The 18,224-nt window shown below is 37.0% G+C and overlaps 2 protein-coding genes and 1 pseudogene across 2 annotated transcripts in view; 1 reads left to right on the top strand and 2 right to left on the bottom strand.

Moving 5' to 3' along the window:
• Positions 1-15,476, bottom strand: part of LOC126753775 (protein CEPU-1-like) — a 47,062-nt gene extending 31,586 nt beyond the window's left edge. The window contains exons 1-2 of the mRNA XM_050465483.1: positions 15,057-15,476; positions 6,244-6,543 (exon numbers count right to left, since the gene is read on the bottom strand). Coding sequence (XP_050321440.1) covers positions 6,244-6,379 — 136 coding nt within the window. The 5' untranslated portion in view covers positions 6,380-6,543; positions 15,057-15,476. The remainder of the gene's footprint in view (positions 1-6,243; positions 6,544-15,056) is intronic.
• LOC126753785 (lachesin-like) overlaps positions 1-18,224 on the top strand; it is a 521,130-nt pseudogene that overhangs the window by 98,223 nt on the left and 404,683 nt on the right.
• Positions 1-18,224, bottom strand: part of LOC126753770 (opioid-binding protein/cell adhesion molecule homolog) — a 301,684-nt gene that overhangs the window by 277,731 nt on the left and 5,729 nt on the right. The gene's annotated exons all lie outside the window — the stretch shown is intronic.

The raw sequence follows: 18,224 nt of genomic DNA, 5'->3' as shown, positions 1-18,224 counted from the left end.
GTTATTTAAAATGACTGCAGGTACTTTTTTCAAAAACTCATCTCCAAAATGGTATGAAAAAAGTATATTATTGTGAAAAACACTATCATAATTATTCTCAGTAACACATGCATAAATAATTGCAAAAATATAAATTAATTTGTAAGAAAATAAAAATATACGCGCTATTGAGAAACACTCTTTTTTGTTAAAGGACAGCAGTTCAGAACTGTAAGCGGCTTTAACGCACAACTTCACCAACAATAGTTCTTTCAAGTCACGAATGTCCAATATGAAGCGTTTTTGCACCAAAATATATAAACTCCTGGTACCTTTTTGTTTTAGATATTTATATATTACTGATTTTGTGCAAGCTTTTTTCATCTCTTTTGGTAGGCAGTACTGAGGAGGCACAGAATTTCATATACTTTTATAAAATATCGCGCAGAACAAAATGTTTTGTAAAATACTATTATTTTTTAAATTTATTTTTCTATTATTTTTTTTTTTTTGTTTTGTTCTATAAAAAAATCCTTATTTTTGGAGTGTTTTAGTGAAGTGGATTTTATTCAGTTTTTGCATTGCGTCATTCAATAAGATACCTCACAGATTAACCGAAATGTCTTCTCCCCTATATCAAAACCAACAATACGATATGATCTTAACCTATATTCTCTGCAACGTTTAATGCTTCTGAAAAGTGTTTTTTATGAGTTATTGCAACTTCAGTAGTTTTCAACATAACCGTTAATATAGGAAATGAGTGAGCTCTCATCTGATTTCATTCATTTTCATCTACCTGGCAAGGTATCGAAAGTATTTCACACACATACCTTACAATATATTACTAGTGCCTTAGAGCAAGGGGTAGATACTTGAAATAGTTATGAAATGATTAACTTTTTTTCGATACGAAGATAAAAGCTCCATCGTAGAATATGCTTAGCTTAATACCGAAATTAATATTAAAGTTTAAATTCCAATGAAGGACGATTTAATTTTCCTATCATGAATTATAAAAATTTAAAGAAAATTCTAAAATATATTCGACCCCGCCATTATAATTCCTTTATGTATTTTCTATCTTCTCTAACGAAACGAAGTGCATTTCTTCTAAGTATTTCTAGTAAAATACTATATTTCAACTTTCTGTTTTCATTATTGTGCTACATAAAAGAAAGAACATTTTTAATGTAGTAAACCCGAGACGGATGGGCCATGAAACAGTATCATTGTTCCGAAAGGAAACTTTACTTTAATTAGCACTACTTACAACATTGTTGGTTTCAACTATTTCAGAAACAATAAGCGATACGGCATAGCTGCGTGCGTACATGTTCAATCCCTCGATGCGTACAATATGTGAAACATAGGGGGGGAAGGTGGTTAAATTAAAGGGCATCAACGTGACATACGTGTCGTATACGTAACTTTTGCAAGTATTCCACTAGATTGTATATGACAACTTGCGTTAATATTTACTTACATACATGCCATCTAAATAAAATCTCATAATAGTTTCCATTGGGACAGAAAATAATCCCATAAACAAATAGTTAGTTAAAAAGCCGATCCTAACAGAGATGAAACTTTCCATTACCCTAATATCTTAGTATTTGTAGCATTTTTTCTGGGAGGCTAAGTGATATGTATAAATATTTAAACTAATGCCAACTAGTTACTCAATTTAGGAAAATTAAAATAATATCACTCTCAAGGCTAGTCAAGGAGTGTCTGGGCCTACTAGCAACAGAGTTAAGTTTCCACGTGTTGAACTTGTTAGGGTAGGGCAATTGGTCATAGTGGAATCGCTCGAAAATGCAATGCTAATGAACTTACAAGAAAGGGTATATGTATTTTAGTCTCATCTAGGAGTAGGTGCTCCGCTGGCCTCTCGTATTCTAGAGCTAAATCAGTGGTCTTCATGTGAACTCCTTCTGGCCCTAAGTGGAACGCAATAGGTTCATGGATTGGTTCTTGGCCAGCAACCAAAACTTGTGCGGCTGCGAGATGCTTTTGGATTAAATAAAATTTAGGAGGCCCCTTTAACTACCTGTTCTTCGCAAAGTAAGCCGTCAAAGTCAATGCCGTAATTGTAGATGCTTTGATTGGACAGTGTCCAATAGGCTCACGCGAGTTACATCTCAGGTTACGTCTGACGGCATGCAGTTGTGCACCACATCGCATGATCAGCCAGTACGTGACCAAAACAGCAGACTCAGCATATTTTGAGTCTGTTGGAATGTGCGGTACACCCACACATTGGGGCAGACTCAAGTTGCTGATCTGATGGCAGAGTCAGACTGATGCTTACTACCGAATAGTAAACAACGTTTCTTAATCTATAACTCGCGCGGTGCGGTTAAATATTTGAATAAAGGTGAGATGGAATCATTTAAACATTTTTCCCTTCTACTGCACAGATTTTGCCTGACGGAGACTAAAATATTATGGTCACGCAAAACACTTTGTCGAAATGCGTTATTAACTTTGGTTATTAATATTTAGGAGTTTTGGTTACTAGAAAACCGAAACTCACCGCTATACAAGTGAGGTCTAGTGCTATCTTTTGCACGACGATCAATGCTATGACTTAAACTAACTTAAACTAATCAATGCAGTAAAAAAAATGTTTGGTTATCGCAAATTTACAAAGTTGCATAAAGGAAGGTGAGGCAATTGTTGATTTGCGATGGTTTTTTTGATGATATTCCCTATTAATGATTGAAAAACGTGATAAATCAAAAAATAAGTCTTCTTCTTCTTAATTGGCGTAGAAACCGCTTAAGCGATTATAGCCGAGTTAACAACAGCGCGCCAGTCGTTTCTTCTTCTCGCTACGTGGCGCCAATTGGATATTCCAAGCGAAGCCAGGTCCTTCTCCACTTGGTCCTTCCAACGGAGTGGAGGTCTTCCTCTTCCTCTGCTTCCCCCGGCGGGTACTGCGTCGAATATTTTCAGAGCTGGAGTGTTTTCGTCCATCCGGACAACATGACCTAGCCAGCGTAGCCGCTGTCTTTTAATTCGCTGAACTATGTCGATGTCGTCGTATATCTCGTACAGCTCATCGTTCCATCGAATGCGGTATTCGCCGTGGCTAACGCGCAAAGGACCATAAATCTTTCGCAGAACTTTTCTCTCGAAAACTCGCAACGTCGACTCATCCGTTGTTGACATCGTCCAAGATTCTGCACCATACAGCAGGACGGGAATTATGAGTGACTTATAGAGTTTGGTTTTTGTTTGTCGAGAGAGGACTTTGCTTCTCAATTGCCTACTCAGTCCGAAGTAGCACCTGTTGGCAAGAGTTATCCTGCGTTGGATTTCTAGGCTGACATTGTTGGTGGTGTTTACGCTGGTTCCAAGATAGACGAAATTATCTACGACTTCAAAGTTATGACTGTCAACAGTGACGTGAGTGCCAAGTCGCGAATGCGACGACTGTTTGTTTGATGACAGGAGATACTTCGTCTTGCCCTCGTTCACTGCCAGACCCATTTTCTGTGCTTCCTTGTCCAGCCTGGAGAAAGCAGAACTAACGGCGCGGGTGTTCAGGCCGATGATATCAATATCATCGGCATACGCCAACAGCTGTACACTCTTATAGAAGATGGTACCTTCTCTATTTAGTTCTGCGGCTCGAACTATTTTCTCCAAAAGCAGGTTGAAAAAGTCGCACGATAGGGAATCGCCTTGTCTGAAACCTCGTTTGGTATCGAACGGCTCGGAGAGGTCCTTCCCGATCCTGACGGAGCTTTTGGTGTTACTCAACGTCAGTTTACACAGCCGTATTAGTTTTGCGGGGATACCAAATTCAGACATCGCGGCATAAAGGCAGCTCCTTTTCGTGCTGTCGAAAGCAGCTTTGAAATCGACGAAGAGGTGGTGTGTGTCGATTCTCCTTTCACGGGTCTTTTCCAAGATTTGGCGCATGGTGAATATCTGGTCGGTTGTTGATTTGCCAGGTCTGAAGCCACACTGATAAGGTCCAATCAGTTTGTTGACGGTGGGCTTTAATCTTTCACACAATACGCTCGATAGAACCTTATATGCGATGTTGAGGAGGCTAATCCCACGGTAGTTGGCGCAGATTGTGGGGTCTCCTTTTTTATGGATTGGGCATAGCACACTTAAATTCCAATCGTTGGGCATGCTTTCGTCCGACCATATTTTGCAAAGAAGCTGATGCATGCACCTTATCAGTTCTTCGCCGCCGTGTTTGAATAACTCGGCCGGCAATCCGTCGGCCCCTGCCGCTTTGTTGTTCTTCAGGCGGGCAATTGCTATTCGAACTTCTTCATGGTCGGGTAATGGAACGTCTGCTCCATCGTCATCGATTGGGGAATCGGGTTCTCCTTCTCCTGGTGTTGTGCGTTCACTGCCATTCAGCAGGCTGGAGAAGTGTTCCCTCCATAATTTAAGTATGCTCTGGGCATCAGTGACTAGATCACCTATGGGGGTTCTACAGGAATACGCTCCGGTCTTGAAACCTTCCGTAAGCCGCCGCATTTTTTCGTAGAATTTTCGAGCATTACCCCTGTCGGCCAGCTTATCAAGCTCTTCGTACTCACGCATTTCAGCCTCTTTCTTCTTCTGTCTACAAATGCGTCTCGCTTCCCTCTTCAACTCTCGGTATCTATCCCATCCCGCACGTGTAGTGGTCGATCGTAACGTTGCGAGGTAGGCAGCCTGTTTTCTCTCCGCTGCGATACGGCACTCCTCGTCGTACCAGCTGTTCTTTTGCACTTTCCGAAAACCAATGGTTTCGGTTGCAGCTGTACGTAAGGAGTTTGAAATGCCGTCCCACAGTTCCCTTATACCGAGTTGTTGACGAGTGCTCTCAGAGAGCAGGAGTGCAAGCCGAGTAGAAAATCGTTCGGCTGTCTGTTGTGATTGCAGCTTCTCGACGTCGAACCTTCCTTGTGTTTGGTGGCGCGCGTTTTTGCTGCACAGAGGCGGGTGCGAATCTTAGCTGCAACAAGATAGTGGTCCGAGTCGATGTTAGGACCTCGGAGCGCACGCACATCTAAAACACTGGAGACGTGTCTTCCGTCTATCACAACATGATCGATCTGGTTGGTAGTTTTTCGATCCGGAGACAGCCAGGTAGCTCGATGAATCTTCTTATGCTGGAATCTAGTACTACAGATAACCATATTTCGGGCCCCGGCGAAGTCAATCAGCCTCAACCCATTTGGGGATGTTTCGTCGTGGAGGCTGAATTTACCGACCGTAGTGCCAAATATACCTTCTTTGCCCACCCTGGCGTTAAAGTCGCCAAGCACGATTTTGACATCGTGGCGGGGGCAGCTCTCATAAGCGCGCTCCAAGCGCTCATAGAAGGCATCTTTGGTCACATCGTCCTTCTCTTCCGTCGGGGCGTGGGCGCAAATCAGCGATATGTTGAAGAACCTCGCTTTGATGCGGATTGTGGCTAGACGTTCATTCACCGCAGTGAATGATAGTACTCGGCGACGGAGTCTCTCTCCCACCACGAATCCTACACCAAACTTGCGCTCCTTTATATGGCCACTGTAGTAAATGTCACAAGGACCTACTCGTCTCTGTCCTTGTCCCGTCCATCGCATTTCTTGGACGGCGGTGATGTCAGCCTTTGTCTTTACGAGGACATCAACCAGCTGGGCAGCGGCACCTTCCCAATTAAGGGACCGGACATTCCAGGTGCATGCCCTCAATTCGTAGTCCTTATTTCGTTTGCCATGGTCGTCATCAAAAGGGGGGTCTCTCATCCGAGGCTGGTTGTAGCTCTTCACTGGGGGTGTTTTTTACGTGGCTGGTCCCAAACCCAGCGCACAACCCTTGTAGGGAATGTTTCGCCTTCTCACTTTAGCTCGCCTTCGAACGGATGTTCTTAGGCTACCCAGAGGATACTTGGTCAAAGACCGGAAGTAGTGAGCTGCTTGAGCCATGTGTAAAAGAATCGTTTCTGGCCACTCCCAAGTGAATGGCGATCAGAGAACTTTCCTCACTTGCGTGAACTTCTACACATGACTCCATCCTCCTAAGTACTTAAATTAAAACTAGGAGTCTAAATTTTCAGGGATTTTTTCCATCTTAAAAAAGAATACTTTCATTTTTCCTCGAAGAAAAAAAAAGTTTTAAATTTCACACTCTTATATACATATTCCTCTGGATTGAATTTAACTTAAAGAATTTTGATAATATAACTTATAGCTCTTTTTTACCTGCTTCATATTATCTTATATAAAGAAAATTTGACTCAATTGAGTTTATTGTACTTACCCACAACATCCAGGTAACCAACTTGACTCTTCATCGGATCCGTATTGTTCTGACACATATACCAGCCTTTGTCCGCTTCTTTTACGTCACGTATTCTCAATACCCATGAACGTTTCTCAGTATGGGTTATGCTCATTCGGTTGTTTTTTGTGATAACGTGATTTTGTATCGTCAGTGTTGTTTGTGTATCGACGCGCAGCCACGCACTCTAGACGATGCCTCAAAATAATCATATGACGCACAGGAACGCGACAGTTTCTGTTTGCTTATGGGTAAAGCATAATGTGAGACGTGTCAACCCTTTCGACACAGCCCATTTATTTTCATATTAGCAGATAGTAAATAGACCGCAACACGCACACATTTATTTGAACGTTCATTCATTAGTTTGTTTTTGTTTATTTGGATTTGCGTATTTTCATTTGTATAGGTGCGTATTGATGGTCCGCGTGTGCCGGTTTGTGTATGTATCCATTGGACGTGCAAGGGGTTGTGTTGAATTTACCACGGAGTTCCACAAGTTAAGTAAGGAAGGGAAAGGAAACAGAGAAGAAAATCCATGAGAAAATTGTTTGTTTACTTTTAGTTTAATAGTAAAACGTTTTATTAGCCAGTACTGCGTAGAGTTGTCATATATCGGGTGATTTTTTAAGAGCTTGATAACTTTTTTTTAAAAAAAACGCATAAAATTTGCAAAATCTCATCGGTTCTTTATTTGAAACGTTAGATTGGTTCATGACATTTACTTTTTGAAGATAATTTCATTTAAATGTTGACCGCGGCTGCGTCTTAGGTGGTCCATTCGGAAAGTCCAATTTTGGGCAACTTTTTCGAGCATTTCGGCCGGAATAGCCCGAATTTCTTCGGAAATGTTGTCTTCCAAAGCTGGAATAGTTGCTGGCTTATTTCTGTAGACTTTAGACTTGACGTAGCCCCACAAAAAATAGTCTAAAGGCGTTAAATCGCATGATCTTGGTGGCCAACTTACGGGTCCATTTCTTGAGATGAATTGTTCTCCGAAGTTTTCCCTCAAAATGGCCATAGAATCGCGAGCTGTGTGGCATGTAGCGCCATCTTGTTGAAACCACATGTCAACCAAGTTCAGTTCTTCCATTTTTGGCAACAAAAAGTTTGTTAGCATCGAACGATAGCGATCGCCATTCACCGTAACGTTGCGTCCAACAGCATCTTTGAAAAAATACGGTCCAATGATTCCACCAGCGTACAAACCACACCAAACAGTGCATTTTTCGGGATGCATGGGCAGTTGGCCACCAAGATCATGCGATTTAACGCCTTTAGACTATTTTTTGTGGGGCTACGTCAAGTCTAAAGTCTACAGAAATAAGCCAGCAACTATTCCAGCTTTGGAAGACAACATTTCCGAAGAAATTCGGGCTATTCCGGCCGAAATGCTCGAAAAGTTGCCCAAAATTGGACTTTCCGAATGGACCACCTAAGACGCAGCCGCGGTCAACATTTAAATGAAATTATCTTCAAAAAGTAAATGTCATGAACCAATCTAACGTTTCAAATAAAGAACCGATGAGATTTTGCAAATTTTATGCTTTTTTTTTTAAAAAAAAGTTATCAAGCTCTTAAAAAATCACCCGATACATATATATATATATATATATTTATAAACATACGTTCATGTCTTGCTGCCATATATACATATATAAATATATTTGTATCTTAAGGACATACGCTGATAAATACATTCGTGTATTTATAAATCTTAATATCCGCATAATTGCTTGCGGCCGTTGTGCGTCTCTCAATGAATCAGCTAAGGCAGAGTGTGACTACCTTTCTTTGAGGTTAAGCACCATAAACGAGTTAAACAAGTTCATTAGGATGAATGGCTTAATTTCGCTGGTCGAATTCATGTTCTATACTAGTAAACCTAAACACACACCAAGCATATTGTTATCGATTTACATACGTATATTTCTTTGGTATTATTTGTACCTTATTAATAGGTCAAGGAAAGCTTAGTGTTTGTTTAATTGTAGAGAAAATTATGGTATGAAACTTTTTTAATGTTATAACCCCTTAAACCTAAAAACTCTACATAATTAATGAATATATACAAACAATTTAAACAAGCTAAATTTAAGATATTTGCTATTTCTTAAGGGATTTAAAAAATCCTGCAGCTTTGACCGTAGTTAAAATTAAAAAACAAAGTCCTTACAAAAACTTGATTTTGCTGATCTGTCTTTGTATGGCAGCTATATGCCATAGTGGTCTGATCCTAACCATTTCTTCAAAAATTATTCCATTGCTTTGGACAATAATCCGTGGAAAATTTCGTGGAGATACTTTGTCAAAAACAAAAGTTTTCCATACTGTGTGTCCTTTACACATATACTTGCGCATCTTTGCCCAACTTTTTTCCAACCTTTAAAACCCTAAAAATATGCGACTAAAAATGCTTACAACTAGACGAAAGAGATAAATTTTAAACTGTGTTGAGGGCAACTTTTGTAGTGACACACATTTGTGTAGCCAGGGAGACCATTTGCATAAAGAAGTATGCGTAATAGTAATTGTAATAATAGTAATTATAATTTGTTGGACAAATCGACAACACATTGCAGCACCGCCTCTCGCCCCACTGGTGCCGTGACATTTTGTAAAGGCTCACAGAATTTTGGTAAATCTTACAGATGAAGAGCAAATTAAATATATTTTTACTTAAAGGTATACTCGTAGTTTTTAGAGCTTAGATAAATTAAAGCATTCTTTAAGGAGTAATATTGTCCAGAGGCATGATTTTCAAGCAATTTTTAAGTGTTAAATGCAATTAATATTTTTACTTTCTATATTTTTGTTAGTTATTTATTGGCCTTAAGAGAATACAGAAAAAATTAAAAAATAAAAAAGTTAAAAATTTCAAAAATTCGCAGCTGATTAAATTAAGGTTCTCAAAAACTTGGCATGTACCCATACCGACAATTGCGATATGTGCCTTACTTGACAATGAAGATGCTTTCGATAATGCAATATGGGGGAATAAGATTCATCTTGCTACTATGACGGGCTGCCCACAGGGTGGAGTTCCACTATGTCCCACATAATGGGAGATAAGTGAAAAGTTTAAAGTTACTCTCATGAGTAAGGCGGATTGAAATGATATCCAATGTTACATTGACGGCTCGAAAACAGGGCAATGGAGTAGGCATTACGCAACCGCATACAAAACATACAAGACCCATACCAATGGGACGTTTTCCGAGCATCTTTTTAGCGGAAGTCTTTGCTATAAGTTAGTGCGCAGAAATCAATATCCAACGCAAATATCGCAACTAGCGTATCACTTTACGCAGCGATAGTCAAGCGGCACTAAAAGTTATCGCTATTAGTGAAGGAGTGTATAGGGAGGCTGAATCGTCCATCAGTTTGCAGCCATGTACACCTGATGGTACATAAAGGGATAACCGCCAATGTGCTGGTCGGCGAACTAGCTCACTCTATGGCAGATTTCAGGATTATGGGGCCAAAACCATGCATTACAGAGGGATCCCACATCATAAAGGACTTGCTCCACACTGAACAAAACGGCACTAGCAGCAGGCAACATGAATCGCCACGCCATGTTACCATTGAGAGGTTACAACATAACAAGGTTTGGAGATATGATTAACAATGTCATGCTCTATACTTGGTACTGCAGGCTCAAAAAACACACCAACCTGGGAATAGTCTTTTTCAATAACTCCAGTTTTGTATATAAATATGTGATTTTGGAGAGGGCAAAACAGACCATACATAGGTCGCAGTGCCAAACCTCAATTATTTTCCCTTTATCTAAACCCACAATTTCAAAAGTCCTAGAAAAAAATATATATAAATCTAGAATAAAGTCGAAATATTTGGAGCTAGGGAAAAGTTAGATTGACAAATTTTAACTATTGGCGACTGCCCAAAAATAAAAAATGCTTGTACCTTTGTTTTTTACTGTTTATATTTTGCAAAATTCTTTTGAACATATCCTTTTATAGTTAAATTTAGAAAATATAAAATAACATTTTTTTTATTAGACTTAAATACATTCTTAAGAATTTTTATTAAATTTTTTTTAGTTATATAAAAATATCCTCGATGAATGTTGTTCATCATAAAATGTTCCAAAAATTTATAGTGCCGAGTAGAAGAAAATTGAATATTTAAAGCAATACGAGATTTCACTAAGCACTTGTACTCTGTTTTACAGAGTACCACTTCACACTTGTGGGCAGGGATATTTGCATCCACTCTCATATACTTTTGTGCTCTCACGCTGTGCAATATGAGTACGCATTTGTCAACAAAAGTGACTGAAAAACTGCGTGAACGCGATATTGCTTTACGTTCACCCAGATTTTCATTCACTTACATACATATATTCTTTTCCATTTTCCTCCAATATATACTTGTATATGCATACAGCATGTAAACGAAATGCTAAGTACTTAGTACAATGAGATTCTCTAAAAGCGATGCTGGAAGTGGAAGAGTTGAATACAAGAATGAAAAGCGATTTACAAAAGCGAAAAGTTGTGCGATAAGATTAAATTCAGACATTTATATGCGATTAACTGTAGCAGACGTATGCCTACGTACTAATATTTTGTATAGCGTACATATGAATAATTATTCACTGTCCATTTCCCGTATAAATATATATACTAGAGGACCCGTCCACGCTTCACTGTGACTGATACATAGATAATACTACTATTCCCATATATATGATTTCTATTAGTTGAATTCTAATATTTATAATCCATATATATGAGATATTGCATTTTTGTGACGCAACTTATGTTAGTTTACAAAAAAATGGATCATAAAGCATTTCGTGTGTTAATAAAGCATTGCTTTTTATGGAAAAATACTGGTTGAATGTGGGCACAGGGAAATCCACCGTTGAAAAGATATTTGCAAGCTGGAAACAGCCGAATTGAGCACCAAGGACAAAGATGCTCTAAAGATTCGAAAGCAATGTGCAAAGTGGGTGCCTCGCAAGTTCATAATCCAATAAAAACAACGAATAATTGATTCTGAGAAGTATTTGAGCGCTGTTTAATCGTAATAAAACCGAATTTTTGCGTCGGTGTGTGTCGACTGTCATTCTAGTGAACTGACCGGTTCAGGCGTGGAAAGACTAAAAAGTCGGATGGAAAGGTTATGACATCAGTCTTTTCGTATGCATGTTGTATAATACATGCTCAAGGACTGATTGCTGAGCAAGTTATAATCCATTGCAAATTACAAATACTTTGCAATTGTATTATTTTTGAGGAAGAATCTGTTTAAAATTGCAGGCACATATTCAAATGATTCCTACAAACATGAATTTTGAAAAAATGCTTATTATATGAAATATAATTTTTGTATTTATGAGTTGTATTAAATTTTGACATAAAGAGATAAAAGGTATCCTATGTCCTTACCCTGGTTCTAAGCTACCTCCCCACCAATTTTCAGCCAAATCGGTTTAGCCGTTCTTCAGTTATAAATGGTGTGACTAAAAACAACTTTCTTTTATATATATAGATATACAAGTATGGTATATTTAATTGTATGTAATAATTACATTATATGTATTTAATTATATGTAGTATGATTTCACAATATTTTTTTTCCATTTTCATCCATTGGGATAATTATATTAAATCGCTTATAAGTATTGGTATTTCAAATATTCCTCACTGTTAAAATGTGCTGAGCATATACAGTACCTGTCCAATAAATTACGAACGAACAAAAAAATTATCCGGAGTTCTAACTTTAATCATTAATAAAAACATAAATATTTGGCGTATTTAAAAAAAAAATATTTTTTATATGCTATATACATTAAACTTAAATTATCATATTTTTCTATTGAATCATATTCAATATTATTAAATTATATTAAAAATATTAAATTTTTGTTTTCGTTCGTAATTTATTGGACAAGTACTGTACTCACTTGTTGCTTCATTAAGCTTGAGTTGTCATCGTCATGTCAGATATTGTATCGTCTTTGATGAGAGTGTAACTTTTCTAACCGATAGATTTGTGGGTCATGAGTATTGCAAGCTTAATCGCGATTTTTGTTGTCATCGTTAACCTGAAAGTTATTTATAATACCAAAATAAGCTACTCATATCAAATATATATACTCTATTATTGTTGTTGTTGCTGACATAACGTCATGTTAACAACTGCTAATACATGCAGAGTCAGTAATAGATGTATAAGGTCGAAAAAGTGTTGTCGTATTCCTAATTAAATTTCAACATATTTTTTTTACATTTATAATGACTTTTAATGAATCAACTGCCGCTACAGACATTATTCCATTAATGTAAAACGTTTCTGGTTTCTCAGCAAAAAACTGCGACAAGTAGTTTGCATTGGCTTCTTTTGAAACAAACTTTACTCCATTAAGGGAGTTCTGTACTGACCGAAAAAATGGTAGTCCGATGGTGCAAGGTCAGGGCTATAGAGTGGATGCATCAAAACTTCCCAGCCAAGCCCTCCCAGTTTTTGCCGAGCCATCAAAGGCACGTGTGGTCTAGCGTTGTCCTGATGGAAGACGAAGCCTTTTCGGTTGATCAGTTCTTCCCGTTTTTATACAAAAATTTCAAAATATAGCGAATTTCTTCATTACTTTCATTAATTTTTGAAGAGCAGTAACTTTTTTTCAACTTCCCTGAATTTAATTTTTTTTTGCTCAAATGATGCTTAAAATCTTACCTTTCCAACTTTATATAGTATGACACAATTTGATTGGGACTGGAGATATACGACTGGAACGACATCTATTGACAAAATACGAAAAGACTACCCAGCATTTATTTATCAAACTGTGCATTTTTTATGTGATTAGCCTTAATCATGTCTACAAATGATTTATTTATTTTTTTATACTCTCGCAACAATGTTGCTAAGGAGAGTATTATAGTTTTGTTCACATAACGGGTGTTTGTAAGTCCTAAAACTAAAAGAGTCAGATATAGGGTTATATATACCAAAGTGATCAGGGCGACGAGTAGAGTCGAAATCCGGATGTCTGTCTGTCCGTCCTGTCCGTCCGTCCGTCCGTCTGTCCGTTCGTCCGTGCAAGCTGTAACTTGAGTAAAAATGGAGATATCATGATGAAACTTGGTACACGTATTCCTTGGCTCCATAAGAAGGTTAAGTTCGAAGAAGGGCAAAATCAGCCCACTGCCACGCCCACAAAATGGCGGAAACCGAAAACCTATAAAGTGTCATAACTAAGCCGTAAATAAAGATATTAAAGTGAAATTTGGCACAAAGGATCGCATTAGAGAGGGGCATATTTGGACGCAACTGTTTTGGAAAAGTGGGCGTGGCCCCGCCCCCTACTAAGTTTTTTGTACATATCTCGGAAACTACTATAGCTATGTCAACCAAAGTCTACAGAGTCGCTTTCTTCAGGTATTCCCATATACAGTTCAAAAATGGAAGAAATCGGATAATAACCACGCCCACCTCCCATACAAAGGTTATGTTCAAAATCACTAAAAGTGCGTTAACCGACTAACAAAAAACGTCAGAAACACTAAATTTTACGGAAGAAATTGCAGAATGAAGCTGCACCCAGGCTTTTTTAAAAAATTGAAAATGGGCGTGGCCTCGCCCACTTATGGACCAAAAACCATATCTCAGGAACTACTAGACCGATTTCAATGAAATTCGGTATATAATATTTTCTTAACACTCTGATGACATGTACGAAATATGGGGGAAATCGGTTCACAACCACGCCTTCTTCCAATGTAACGCAATTTTGAATTCCATCTGATGCCTTCTCTGTATAATACGAGTATAAACATTAGGAACCAATGATGATAGCGGAATAAAACTTTACAAAAATACGGTATTTGAAAAATATTTAAATGACGGATAATGAAATCTCGATTATCACTTTACCATGCGAGAGTATAAAATGTTCGGTGACACCCGAACTTAGCCCTTCCTTACTTGTTATTTATGTGTTTCTGTAAGTATTTGATGCATACCTTAGCCTGTATGTATGTTTGTGTGAATTTTTTTACTAGTTCACTTGTCATACGGCATATAAATGTCAGTAAACACCGTGTTATCTTTTCTTCTTTGCAAGTTTGTATTATTGTTTTTCTCTCTCCATTTTCGATATATCTCACTTGGCATTACGGTAGAATTTCAATAAGCTTTGCTATGAAAATGCTGATAAATACATGCTCTCACTGACAGCCGTTTTGTGGTAGGTCTGAATGGAGTAACCACGACCCCAAAGTATTGCTTTGCATGTTATGGTATCAGTTGGGAATTCGATATTATACATTTTTCAGGTTTATTGCGCTGAACATTTCAATTTGTCACAAATGCTGCTTCAACGCTAAAAAAATCCTTTTTGCATCTGACTGTGACTGGTGATGAAAAATTAATTTATTACGACAACTCTGTACAAAGCCAAATATTCAGGACGCCAAGGGAATGTTTTGTATTTGATTCGATCAGAAGAGCGTGCCATGTTATGAACTAATAAAACCGTTGAAACCATTTTTGACTCAATAAATTGATGCAAGTGCGTGAGGCTCTTTCTGATACACTGATTAAAAACTAGTAAAAAAGCAACGGTTCTCTCACTGGTTCACTTCTTCTTCTTAAGAAGGATTTAGTTGGAATATATTTTATCGAATCCTGTGAGTTTTGTTTACTGTTCCGAAGTCGTACACATTTTCACAAAATCTTCTGTTTAACAACAAAGCTTTATGGCCTAAATTTAAATAGGTTTGTTTGCTTATTCATCATATATTACGTTTTATTACCTTACAAAGGTGATCGTAGTTGCGTCAATTCTAATATCCTCGAGCAACTCTTTGTGATGTTTCATCTCTACAGTGGATAAGGCAAGCAAGTAGCGGTAAATTGAGTTCAGTGAAGTAATGGCAATATAATGTCGACGGCGATGTCACCAAAAGTGCATCAGTAAAAAACCATCACATGTATTAAGAGATGACAGCAGCGTAGTTGAGATGCCATAGTTTAGTCGTTGCAAGCACACCAGTTTCAAGTAGATGTTGATCAATTAATGAAAATAGAGCAAATATAAGAAAAAAAAAACAAATTTATTAAATTAGTACATGGTTTTACGTATATATAATATAAATGAACCTTTGCTACAAGCTAATAAAACATGAACTGCTTCTTAATCTAGAAATATGTCTCAAGCGATAGTAGTCAATGTTATAGAGGGTATGCATAGATAAGTTAAGAGATGCTATATATAATCAGGATTTCTTCTTTAATGGTTATAATTTTTCTATGTAAAAAATTATTAAGCTTTATTTTCCGCGCTTGAACATTCACTTTTATACTTATATACAAGTCAGTAGTGAATTATTTATAATTTTTATTGGGTAGTCGAAAAAGTCTTTTCGTATTTTTGATATATAGATGTTGTTGCAGTCGTATATTTTCAGTACTACCAATCACATTGTGTCCACATAGTGTTGAAAACATGAGATTTTAAGCTTCATTTAACTAAAAACAAATTAGCTTGGGAAAGTTGAAAAAAAGTTACAGCTGTTCAAAAATGAGTAAAAATAATGAAGAAATTCGCTAAATTTTGAAATTTTTGTATAAGAAAACGATGAATGCCACGAAAGCCACCAATGAAATTTGTCAAGTTTGCGAAAATGATGCTGTATCAGTTCGTGTAGCACGAAAATATTTTTTCGACTACCCGATAGAATACACTACGAGATGCAGATTACTTAAGGCATTTATTGAAAAATTTTGGATTTTATTTGCTGGAACTAATTAAGGCAGCCATTTCTTCTCTTATCGGAATTAATATTGTATATTGTTATTTATAATACCATAATAGCTATAAAAATATATAACTGAACAATATAAAATAGTCTTTTGTCTATGCACTTATATTTCATTGATTCTCATAGGCGTGTATCTCAGGCAATAAATGCTAAAAAACAGCTATAAAAGAGAAAATTAAGCATTAAAAGCAACAAAGTCTTTGGTAAACGTGTATGGTACAAGGTTTTCCAACAAAAGTGATATGAATTCTTACAAAAAAAAAAAAACACATACAAATTGTTAAGAGAATTCAAATGATATTTATTTGATCTGAAGTACAATCGATACAATTAAGTTCTTAATGTAACATGATTCAAATGGTCTCCCGTGATTCCACCAGAGTAAAAAGCACACCAAACTGCCGATGTGGGTGAATTTTGATGGATGTTCTTCGCAGCAGAATCGAAATTTTTGTCTAATTACGGCAACACAATTTATGTGTTCAGTTTGTATGGAAGCTATATGCTATAGTAATTCGTTCTGAACAATTTTTTTGGAGATTATATTGTTACATTAAGCAGTAATCCATGCCAAATTTCGTGAAGATACCACGTCAAATGCGAAAGTTTTCCACACAAGCCCTTGATTCCGATCGTTCAGTTTGTATGGTAGCTATATGCTTTAGTGGTCCGATATCGGCAGTTCCGACAAATGAGCAGTTTCTTGAAGAGAAAATGACGTTTGCAAAATTTCAAAACTATATCTTAAAAACTGAGGGACTAGTTCGTATTCATACAGACAGACGGACAGACAGACGGGCTTGGCTAAATCGACTCAGCTCGACATACTGATCATTTACATATATACTTTATAGGGTCTTCGACCCTTCCTTCTAGGTGTTACAAACTTCATGACAAACTTAATATACCCTGTTCAGGGTATAAAAATTACAGATTCTATTCACATCATCCCAATTGAAATCCCGGTATTAGTGACCACAGGTCCAACATACATAAATGTAAACACCTGTGTAGTGAAGATAGCAGTAATTGCAGCTTTTTATGCAGGATAAGCTGGTCTATTGGCAAGTCCGTTCAACCAGCAAAATCAAGTGATTTCCAACAAAGAAGAAAAAACAGACTTTCTCATGTCTACTTGTATGTATATGAGAACATATGTATATATATATATACATATATAGGTTTTTGTGATTTAAAGGACATTTTTACTGAGTCATAACATAGCATATATGGACAATGCAGCAGACTGCAGCATAAATTATCTGTAAAATGCCAGACAAGCAAACAAAAGACTGGTCACATTTAAACAGTATATATGTATGTGAGGAACCCTTGCAAGTTATGCAAGCAACTCTATTAACACTATAATGTACACACTCATATATTTTTCTGAAGCATTTTGTTTTAAATTCTACTTATAGTTAGACACTTCTAGTTGTAAATATATCGACATGTAGTACATTGGATTTTACTATGACTATGACTTCCCATGAAATATCAACGCGCAATAAGTGGTTATGTAAGCACTGAGCATAATTGACCTTGACATTTTAAGAGAAACGATTTGCCACATAGTTGCGTATTGAACCGTTAATAATAAGGGTTGGAAAGTATGCATATAATTTATAAATATATATAAATTAATATGATTGGGAACCAAATAAAGTGATAGAATGAATTCCTTGTTCTTATTTAAAATATACATAGTGTTCAGAATTTTTAAGAGGTAATTCCTATTTATAATGAATTATAGTATGGATGTCGGTATAATACTGATTTTTCAGTTCTTTTTAGTATTTTATTCCTTTATTAGGATTCTATCTGTTAACCTGTTCATTTAACAGAGTCAAGCCTTCTGTAAAGAGCTTAAAACTTATTTAATATTACGAGTATGTTCTTTTATTTGCTGGTCACCCCGATCATATCAAGCTCAATAATGCGATAAAAGACACAACCTGGAATTGGTTGAAAGTTTACAAATTTGCAAAGAAAACTCGGTTTGTTTACAAACCATAAATACCCGTACATATCTATGTATGTACAACAGCAATACCCGTAAATATTTTTCATTGCACCACTCGAATGCTATAGAGGCAAGGAGACAAAAAATGCAGGTCGGTTGTCGAAGTCTTGAGAAAAAACAAAACAAATTTATCAGGC

Source organism: Bactrocera neohumeralis, chromosome 3, assembly GCF_024586455.1.
Source record: "Bactrocera neohumeralis isolate Rockhampton chromosome 3, APGP_CSIRO_Bneo_wtdbg2-racon-allhic-juicebox.fasta_v2, whole genome shotgun sequence".
In the NCBI taxonomy this organism is placed as follows: domain Eukaryota; kingdom Metazoa; phylum Arthropoda; class Insecta; order Diptera; family Tephritidae; genus Bactrocera; species Bactrocera neohumeralis.
Note: the sequence above shows the minus strand (reverse complement) of the source record. Positions and strands in the feature narration are given on the sequence as shown.